The sequence below is a fragment of the Chrysochloris asiatica genome, unplaced genomic scaffold (assembly GCF_000296735.1).
Source record: "Chrysochloris asiatica unplaced genomic scaffold, ChrAsi1.0 scaffold00052, whole genome shotgun sequence".
In the NCBI taxonomy this organism is placed as follows: Eukaryota; Metazoa; Chordata; class Mammalia; order Afrosoricida; family Chrysochloridae; genus Chrysochloris; species Chrysochloris asiatica.
In genome coordinates, this window is record NW_006408570.1 from 6,245,828 (window position 1) to 6,257,022 (window position 11,195).

At 42.5% G+C, this 11,195-nt stretch overlaps 1 protein-coding gene across 1 annotated transcript in view; it reads right to left on the minus strand.

The window, feature by feature from the left end:
- Positions 1–3,363, minus strand: part of ANTXR1 (anthrax toxin receptor 1) — a 374,982-nt gene extending 371,619 nt beyond the window's left edge. Inside the window, exon 1 of the mRNA XM_006862995.1 lies at positions 3,212–3,363. Coding sequence (XP_006863057.1) covers positions 3,212–3,363 — 152 coding nt within the window. The remainder of the gene's footprint in view (positions 1–3,211) is intronic.
- Positions 3,364–11,195: the final 7,832 nt, after the last annotated feature.

Sequence of the window (11,195 nt, forward strand, 5' to 3'; positions counted from 1 at the left end):
TCATCTTGTCTAGATGGGTCTGGTGAAAAGAGATGGGGAGTATAAGATTCGTAAGATTCAATAGTGAATAACTGTTATCATGACTAATTTCAACTGTTACAATTGTAAAGGGTGAAGTTTTGTAACAAAAACAGGGGAGTGGTTAATCTTACAGTCCAGAAACAGAGGACCCTAGGATCTTCAAGAGAGAAACACACAAACAGAATGTGGGACCTTCTCCAGAGAAGCAGTGATGCCAGAGATGGAGGCAGAGATGGGGGCATGGAGAGGGGGTGTGGCTGAGGACTAGATTCATGGACTAAGAAGAGAGGGACTAAGAGCTGGCGGCCAGGAGGCAGACTTGCAGAATGTGCCCTTTGGAGATGTAAATTATTATATATGCCTGAGTGGGTTTTTTGTTTTGTTTGTTTTTTAAAAAGCTAAAGTGGATAAGAGAGAAATACCGTTAACTGCTGGTACATGGAGGGGATTATAATCACTGTAATGAAACAAGGTGTATGATTTGTTGAATGTAAAACTGATGCTATGCCCTGTAAACTTTCACTCAATCCACAATAAGAACCATAAATTAAAACCTAAAAAAAGTAATATATATTTTCATTGTAGAAAATTTGGAAACTTCAGAAAAGTATAAAACCAGAATTGAAAAATCTTATCACTAAGAGGTTCTCTGGGTGGCGCAAGTAGTAGAAATGGAGTACTGACCTAAAAGTTCACGGTTTGAACCCAACCAGTAGCATCTCAGAAGAAAGACTTTAGCTATCTGCTTCCATTAAGATTATAGCCAAGAAAATCCTACCAAGCAGTTCTACTCTGCTACATGTGGTTACCGTGTGTCAGAATCAACTTAATGGCAACAGATGTGTGTGCTGGCTTATGGTCTAGAGAAAAATATTCTTGCCATAGCGGTAAATCTAAATACACACATGTCTATGTTTAGTTGTTTGTTTATTTTGTTTTACAAAGGTGGAATCATAACGTATAAATGTTTGGTAATTGTATTTTCACCTAAGAGTACATTGTGAGCATTAAACATTTCTCCTAAAATATTCTACTAGCATGCCTAATATGCATATTAACACTATGCCTATATCAAGCTTTACTTAATCTCCTGCTCTTGGACATTTCTGTCATTTTCAGCTTTTTATTATTATGTACAGCATTGCCATTGGACATACCTATTGACACTTCTTTGTGACTCTTGGATTTTTTTTTTTTTTTTTTTTTCTTTTAGGGCATGAAATTGCTGAATGAAAAAAGTAGACCTCTTCCACTTTTCAAAAGCATTTGATGAAGTGGCCAAATTATCCTCTAGGGTGCATTGTCCCATATGGTAGGTAGTCACTTGCCACATGTGATTATTTAAATGAATAAAACAAAAGAATTAAAAATTCACTTCCTTAATTGTACTAGCCACATATGGCTAGTAGCTGCCAGATTGCACAGCACAGATATAGAGCAGTTCACTAACTGTAGAAAGTTCTGTTGGGCAGTGCAGGCCTAGGAATTGAGCATTTCTTCATTATTCTTTCCCCAAAATGTTTTAGCTCTTTTTATCTGATTACTCTCTCAGATAAACCAAAATTTATTTTAACGCTTCCCATCACCAAAACAATCTTTTTTTCAGAACTATGATGGCAAAATATAATTAAATGCATAAGTTAATTTAGAAAGAATGATTGTCTCTGTAGTATCAAGGAACATTCAGAAACACGGAGAAACTGTTGTCCATTGCCTCAAGCCTCCCTGTGTGTCCCACTGAACTGGCTTTTTCAAAAGCATAGCATCTCTATTTTCAGACACAGTCTCTGAATCTGGGGGCTGGTGCTCACAGACTACTAGAAATAACAAAAGAAATTCCACTTCTTAGTCCTGGATTATATTTTCAGTATGTACCTTCTCATAAATCTGCAAGAATGAGATCTGACTTTTCATCCAAATAATCTGGAGCGCAACACAGCCTTTACGGAAAAATCAAACTCCAGGGGCAACTGCAAAGCACATTTGGTGTCTAGCTGGCCAGCTTATTTTGCAGAGTTCTTTTTTCCAACTCCCAAATACTTTCCAGTCTGTGAAATTCATCTCCCCACCACTGTAACAGCAAGCCCTGGGCCCTGGCACTGGGGAGCTCACACAGTGTTAATGACCATCAATCTTCTAAGAGGGGCTTTATATTGTTGAAGATGAGTTTCAGTAGATAACATGAAGCTTCCCTGAATGACTATGGTTTGGCAAATCACTGGAACTGGGGAAGCATTTAAGTGGTTCAAGTTCAGCAAAGTTCTAACCACTATCCATTTGAGTAAGGAACCCTGGGCTCCGGCACCTCCCTGGTAGCCAAGCAGTCAGCTGGCCGAGAGCTAGAATTCTCTTACTTCAGAGGTTCTCAATGCGGGGGATGGAGGGATTTAATCCCAAATGGGGACATGTGTCGATATCTAGACCTTGTGTGGCACAGTGGGTTAATGCACTCGACTGCAAAGTTGGTTTGAACTGCAAGGTCTGCTGTTCAAGCTCACCAGCCGCTCCTTGGAAACCCTGTACACAGCAACAACAAAAGATACACTTTTGTTTATCATCCGCCCCCCACCCCATGTTTGTATGTGTTTTACTGGAATCTAGTAGGTAAAGGCCAGAGATGCTGCTAAACATCCTACAATGGACAGGGTAAAGTACTCCTCACCCCACTCCCAAATAACTATCTGGTGCAAAATGTCAACAGTGCTGAGGTTGAGACACCCTGCCTTATATTTTCGTTAACTATCCAGTCAGCATATTTCTAGGAACAAAGGCAATGCACTCTGCTGGACAACTTTCTTAAAAAGATAAGACTGACTTTAAAAACGCTATGCCTCTTTAGAACTGCCTGAGAAACTGTTCCCTCGGTTAAGCAAATCTTTCTCACCAACGTTCCAAAAGCAAATGCAGAAGGTGACTAGCATCCCCAAATTCTCTGCCAGGCTTCTAGGTCCCAGAAAAGAAGTTTTATCTCTCCCACCCAACCCCCACCCCCACACGCAACCGAGGAGTAGGGCGGGAGGACCGCTCTTCCAACAAAGGCGCAGCGCTGGAACCAAAGTCACCCCGCGGCGCCTGGGTCCCTCTTGGCGCCTAGAGATGCTTGCCTGTCCCAAAACCACTAGCCAAGCCGCCCAGCCCAGGAGAAAGCATCATCAGCTCAGACGAGGGTGGAACGACTCACGGCACTTACTTGTCCAAAATGAAGTAAAGGTCAAATCCCCCGTAGCAGGCTGGACCTCCATCCTCCCTGCGTCCCCCTTGCCCGGCGCAGACGAGCACAAAAGTGGCCAAAGAGAGACACTTGAAGCCAATCCCGCGGGCTCTCTGCTCCACAGTGGCCATGACCCGCAGCCCAAAAGGAGGTCGCGTCCTCTCCTTCCCACGCTCTACGAACTTGCCCAGGACCCTCAGGCACGCGCCATCCGAGGGCTCCTCCGCCCGGGTCTTTTATTTCCCCTCGCTCTCTCGAAACTCCCCGGGAGCAATTGTCAGGAGGAGTTCAAGGTTTTCCTTCCAGTTTCCGCTTCGATTCTGTTTCTGGGTTTCAGGTTTCAAGAATCCCAATACTGTACTCCACTTTTTTTAAAGGGGCTGATTCTAGACTTGGGCCGGCGGGGCGCTCGGGAGGCTGCGCGGAGGTTTTGCAATAGAAGCAGTTCCGTCCTGACGGTTCTTTGTCCTAGATTTTAAATATTATGGGGTGGGTTTTCAAATTGTTCTTGGTTAGGGGAGTGCTTTCTCTTTTCTCCCTCCCCTCCAACCCCCTATCTTATTTTTATGGGAAAGCGGTTCAAAGAGTGCCACCTTGTGGTCAAAAGCAGCTAAGGCAGGCTTCGGCGTTCGCGGGTGTGGGGTTGGGTGGGAGGGACTTATCCATTTTTTCCTTATCATTTATACGTAGTCTGTGCGTGTTTTCTTATTCCTTTTTCTTACGCATTTTCCTTTTCTTTCTTCATTTCCTTTTTCCCATCACTAGCTTTCTCATGGTCTCCTGGTATGGCGCTGTCAGAAAAGCGGTGGACTGTGAACCACAAGGTCAGAGATTCCAACACACCAGCTGCTCCTCCAAAACCCTAAACAGGGCCCTTAATGAGTAGAATTGACTGGATGGCACTTAAGAATAATAACAACAACAGCTTTCACGTTCTCTGACCTTTCACCACCCCCACCACCCCCGCATATTCCCCTTTCAGCCTCACCCCACACAACTGTAAACATTTAGTGAGAACTTATTACCTCTAAAAAAAAACGATGGCTTCTATTTGAGCCTGGGACCTTTGCAAACAGGCCAAAGGGAAAACGAAATAGGGAAGAACAGGGCCTTTGTGATCTGAATCGCCCTTGACCTTCTGTAGTCTTAGTGCAGATTATAAAAGTTCAGTCATGTGGGTGAAAACAGCTAACAGTCCCCATAGAGTGTGTGGTGCCCAGTGGCTGCTTGGGGCATGGAACAGCTGAATCTTCTGGATGATCTCCATCTCCATGATTTAAAGATTCAGTGATAACAGCTGTTGGTTTTTTTTGTTTTTTGTTTTTTTTTCAGCCTGTGAACTTTGATCTTTTCTCCCAAATCTTTGATTTGGGTCAAAGTAGTAAACAGCTTTTACAAGAGTACCTACCGAGCGTCCCACGTTTTGAGGACTGGCAGAGAATCTCTGTTCTAGCTCCCTCTTTGAAGTCCTGGTGTGGTACTGTGGGTTAATGCCCTGGACTGCAAAGTCGGTTTGAACTGTAACGTCGGTAATTCAAGCTCACCAGCTGGTCTTTGGAAACCCTATACAGAGTCTCTATGGGTTAGAACTGACTCAACAGCACTTAACAACAGCAAGCCCCCTCATACCAGTTGCAGGCTGGACCTGAGTTCTAACTTCACCATCATCCACATACTTTAACAGTCAGTCTTTACACTGACTCTATTTTCCAGGATTTCCCCTCCAAACACATCTCCCATTTGCTAAGAGTCTCCAAGACTCTCACTTCCCAAAGTGACCCATCCACTGTGGAATCCCAGCACCCTGGAATGTTCTATTAAACAATTTTTGTTGTCAAATAAGTCTTGGAAATGATACATCAGTGATGAAATAAGTCTTGGCAGTTCATAATGCACTGCACTAGAGTATCTCTGAAATGATCCCCAGGGCTTCTCCCCTTATTTTATACCTTTGTATGGTGCCTTCCCATAATGGATCAAACTGACTTGTGTGGCATGAAAAAAGATATTACAGAAATGATAGTGTGTGACTTTTGAGGCTAAGACTTTAAAGCTACTGTGGTTTCCTCCTTGTTCATTCACATCACTAGCCAGGAGTCCACAATCAATCAACCGAATAGACATATCCCTGTGGCAAGGAGCTGAGACCTACTGCTGATAGCCCCCATCAATTTGCCAGCCAGGTGAATGATTCAGCTTGATCAGGCCCTCAGATGACTGAAGGCTGCAACCTTGGTTAGAAACTCATGAGAGACTCCAAGTTTGTTGTTGTAAAGTCCTGTGGAATCCTGTTGTCAAGTCCTGAATAGGGTATCTGAGGTGCGGGTAGTGGGATTGAACTGACAACCTTGTGATTAGCAATCTAGTGCTAAGTTGGTGTTGTTAAGTGCTGTCAAGTTGGTTCCAACGCATAGCAAACCCATATGGGATTTCCAAGGAGCAGCTGGTAGATTTGAACTGCAAACCAATGTGAGTTAAATACTCACTGGTGTTTTAAGCCTCTAAGTCTGGGGTAATCATTATACAAATTGCTAATTTATAAATGCATATGATCACACTAAAGATTTGAAAAAGTTTTTTTCTGTGGGGGGTGGGGTGGTGGGAAATGTTTAATTGTGTTTCTTAGACTTATTTGCCCTTGGAACTGTTCTTTTCAAGTAATGACTTTTGAACTTTGGGATTTAATGCTCATGGGAAAGGATCATTAGGGACAGATCAAAGTAGTCTCACCTGCTCAATCCTGCCCCTTCCATGTCTTTTCCCTCCCCCAAAGGACTGAGAGCCCTCTATAGTTCTATGATGAGAAAGAAGATGGGGAGAGTGGTAGAAATTAGATGGGTAAATGAAAGTAAGAAAACTGAACGGTATGAGAGAGGGAAGATAATGTGGGGGGAGAATATTTGTGGGTGACAGGATGGGAAAGAACAGAAATGAGCTTGGGGGCAGGAGGAATTCTCCTAACACCCTCATGTCCTCAGGGCCCTGGTATGTCCTTTAGAGTCTGTGTGACGGAGGAATGTTTGCACTGCTGCACAGACAAAACCATTTAGGATATCTGATTGAATTCAGTGAAGTTCAAGACACCACTGCCAGTGACAGGTAAGGGCACAAAAGGAGAAAGAACTAAGATACGGAATACACTTCCTCAAAATACGGATGGCGCTTTAGAAGGAAGAGAGGAAGTTGGAGGAGTTCAGATACTAGAACCAAACCAAACCGACTACAGTTGATGGCGGCACTTAGGACTCATAGCGGTCCTATGTAGAGTTTCTGAGAGTGTCAGTCTTTATAGGAACAAAAAGACTCATGTTTTTCTTATGGAGCAACTGGTGGGGCTGAACTGCTGACCTTGAGGTTAGCAGTCTAGTGATTATACAACAGGATTCTTTGATTCTAGAAAGAAGTGCATTATTTCATTTCGAGATGGCTCTATCCTTCTTTTTCTCTAGCCTGAGGAATTTATCCCAAGCTATTTTTTCTAATTGATGGGACACAAATTGAAATGTTTCCAAAAACTGTTGGTGGTGCTGAAAGCACTCTCTAGTCTATGTGGAGAAAGTTGGAAGACAGCTAGCTGACCAACAGACTGGAAGAGATCCAGATATGTGTCCCTTCCAAAGAAAGATGATCCAACAGAGCACGGGAATTATCAAGCAATATCATTTATATCACATGAAGTCAAATTTTGCTGAAGATAATTCGAAATTGATTGCAGCAGCACGTTGGCAGGAAGTTGCCAGAATTTCACACTGATTCAGAAGAGGACAGGGAACAAAGAATATCACTGCTGACATCATATGGATCTTAGCTGAAAACAGAGAATGCCAGAAAGATTTTTACATGTGCTTTATTTGTGTAAAGGCATTCGACTGCGTAGATCCTAGCAAACTATGGAGAGCATTGGAATGAATGGAAATTCCAGAACACTTAATCATGTTCATGGAGAAATTGTACCTAGACCAAAAGACAGTCTTTAGAAAAGAACAAAGGGATAGTGAAATGGTTTAAAATCAGGAAGGTGACTTCAGGGTTACATTCTTTCACCATATTAATTCAGTATGTATGTTGAGCAACTAATCCAAGAAGCTTGGCCACGTGTGACTCTTTCAACCGTTCCTGTTTGATGATGTCACCTTTGTTCCCAGGAAGAGAGCAACTCCCCCTCATTTGGAATACAAATTCTGTTCTGCAGATTGAAAATGAGTGATAGATTATGGAATATAACTAGGCAGGGAGTAAAATTTTAACTATGATTGTTTCTCTAAAATATTTATTCGGGCTTTATTTTCCTTTGTTGTTGTTAAGTACCATCAAATCATTTCCAACTCATAGCAACCCCTGTATAGGGTTTCCAAGGAGCAGCTGGTGGGTTTGAACCACAGACTGTTTTTCGTGGTCCAGCGACGATCCTACAAGCATCACACTGGGAGTCCTTATTTGTTAAGTGCCGTTGAGTAGGTTCTGACTCATAGTGACCCTGTATAGGGTTTCCAAGGAGCGGCTGGTGAGCTTAAACTACTGGTCAGTTCAAACTGACCATGCAGTCCAACGCATTAATCTGCAAAGCCACAGTAAAACTTTTTTAGTCCCCCCATTTCTCAGTGCCTCCCTCCATTTCAATTTCTTTTCCTTCCTATTTCACCTGATGAAAACTATTAAAATAGGTAGACTTAATGACAGTTCTCATAAACTGAGCACTAGGCAGGACAGCACACGGATTAAGTGTAATCCGAGGTCAGGTTGTTTGGAATCTACAACCGTATTAACCATTTTAGTTATCTAGTGCTGTTGTAATAGACATACCGAAAGGGGAGGACTTTAGGAACCAGAAATTTATTCTCTCACAGATTAGGAGGCTAGCAGTCCGAATTCAGAGTGCTCGCTCTAGGGGAAGGTGTTCTGCCTTTGTTGGTTCTAGAGAAAGGTCTTCATTGCTTTTCAGCATCTGTAGGCCCGGATGCTGATGCCATGTGTCTTGGCTCCATCTTCCCGGCATCTTTGAGCTTCATTCACAGTGCCAGGACCCCAGGTTCAAAGGATATACTTCCCTCCTGGCTCTTCTTTCTTGATGGTGGTAGGTCCCTCTCTCTTTGTTCACTTCTCTCTCCTCGTACAAAGATAAATTTGTACGATGATAGATGCTGCAGGTCACACCCCTGGCAAACTCACTTACATCAGATCAGGGTTGTAATAGGATTAAGGATATTGCCACCCACCCTTGGACTCCTAATGTGGCGCTGTAAGATCAGTACTGGACTGGGAACCACAAGATAGGCAGTTCAAATCCACTAGCTGCTCCTTGGAAACCCTACACAGGGTTGCTACAAGTTAGAACCAACTCAACGGCATTAACAACAGCAACCAACAACAACAAGGCCACCACTAAGCCTCTTATTGGTTTATTACATCAGATCATATCATGGGGAATCATCAAATAACTGCCACATAACAGCCAAACCACTGAGAATTATGATCTATTTGGATCAAGTTGATACATATTTGGGGAGGACACAGTTCAATCTATGACACTAACTGTGTAACAGTTACAGATTGAATTATGCCTCTCCTCTGTCTCCACCTCCTCACCCCCTATGTTGAAATCCTAAATTCTATCCTGTAGACAGGACCTTATTTGGAAAGAGGGTCTTTGAAGATGCTATCAATTAACATGAGGTCATACTGAAGGAATGTGGGTCTTAGACCTACATTATGAGTCCTACCATGGAGCTTTAGGATAAGAACTATACTACTAACCATGCTAACCATACTACTAACCATGTAAGCAGTTCAAACCCATCAGCCACGCTCGAAACCCTGCAAAGGGTTGCTATGACTCTGAACCGACTTGATGACACACACAGTAACAAGTCATATATGACTGGCGTCCTTAAAAAAAGAGCAGAGACACAGAGAAGACTAGAGAGAAGCAGGTCATGTGATGAGGCAGGTGGAGATTGCTCCAACTGCAAGACAAGGAATGCCTGAGGCTCCCAGAAGGTAGGAGAGACAAGAAGGGACCTTCCCTTTTGGAGAAGAGCATGGAGTCTTTTGAATAGAGTCTACTGTACTCTTTGCCTCCAGAACTCTGAGAGAATAAATTTCAATTCTTTTAAGTAATTCACTTTGTGGTACTTTGTTTCACTAACCCTGGGAAACTAATAGAGTTTGACCACAACTGCCCCATCTGCCAAATGGAAATAATGATGTGTGATTCAATGAGATAATGTATGTCTCATGTGGCACCCTCAGGAAGCACAATAGACAATGGCTGTTAGTCTTTTGTTTTTTCTTCTTGGCTTTTATTCTTGGGAAACTACATGTGGATTTCTTCTAGAGACAAGAAGAACAAATTTGAATAACCACTTTCAAAGTGTTTACTATCGCTACCACCATTGAACCAACGTTGTTTCTACAACTTGATGTTTGTGTTATCAACTTTGAGAAAGGCAAAGTTGAAGATTCTAGCTCAGCCAGAGATTACTGGGAGTTAGTGGTTTCCTAGGATGCATGCAGAAAATAAATAGAAAACATGCTTTGGGGCTATCGATAATTTATTGGCAGTCACACTATTTCTGCTTGCCAAAAATGTTAGCTAGCTGAACTCTCAAAGAAATGTCTGAGTAAATGGTTATAATCAGTGATGTTTCTTTCCTGATATTGCTCTTTTTTTTAGCTCTAGGGGTGTTATCAGGAGGGACAAGTCCTCGGACAAGGACACCATACTTGGTAAAGTGGAGGGTCAGTGAAAAAGAGGAAGACCCCAATGAGATGGATTGATGAGTGGCAGCAGCAATGACCTCAGATAAAACAATTTTAAGGATGGCACAGAACTGGGTAGTGTTCCGTTCTATTTTACACAGGGTTGCTTTGAGCAAGAAGCACCTTGATGCCACATAACAAGAACAAGGGATCCATAGGAAAGAGCCCTTCAATAACTCATTCATCCATACAAAATTAGTTTTGGGATATCTTTATATGGCAGACCCTGTGCTTATACTGAAGATACAAAATAAATAAAACATGGATCTCGGAGAGTTTAGTCAGGGGATCCAAATGCATAAACAAATCCTGGCACAACAGTGTAATTCGTTTATGACCGAGGGGAAATATAGCATGTTTCCTCAACTGCAGCATGGCTATTCCAGGAACAAGCCAATGTGACATGATAGAATCTTCAGTGACAAGATAGAATCTTCAGTGAGTGATTTGTCACACGTGGTGAATGAGTTAAGATAGGACAGGTATCTTTTCTAGGAATGAGATATTCCTTTCCTAAGAAGATCCAAAGTGACCAGGAAGGAGCCCAAGGCACAGGGAAGATCTTAGCTAACTTCTATGCTTGGGATCCACCACTCATCTGTCAGTTTGTCATACTGTGCTGGCTTGCTTGTTGCTATGATGCTGGAAGCTATGCCACTGTGTTTCAAATACCAGCAAAGTCACTCATCCATGGTGGGCTGGTTTCAGTGGAGCTTCCAGACTAAGCCAGACTAGGAAGGAGACTCAGACTATTTCTGAAAGGTTAGCCACTGAAAACCTTCTGAATGGCAGCAGAACATTGTCTGACATATGCCGGCAGATGAACCCCTCAGGTTGGAAGTCACTCAAAATATGTTTGGGGAAGAACTGTCTCTTCAAGGTACAGTTGACCTGAATCACATGAATGAAATAAAGCATTCGTAACCTTCATTTGCTGATGTGGCATGACTCAATACAAAGAGAAACAACTGCAAACGTCCATTAATAATCAGAATGTGAAACGTATGAAGTATGACTGTTGGAAAATTGGAAGTCATCAAACAAAAATGGACTGCATATAGATTTATTGATCTATATGTCTTTATATATCATATCCTGGTGAGCTGAAATGGACTGGTATTGACCATTTTGAATCAGGCATATGGTTTGCTACGCCCGAAATGACAAATAGAAGAGAATTAGCTTCCCATTCATCATCAAAAGA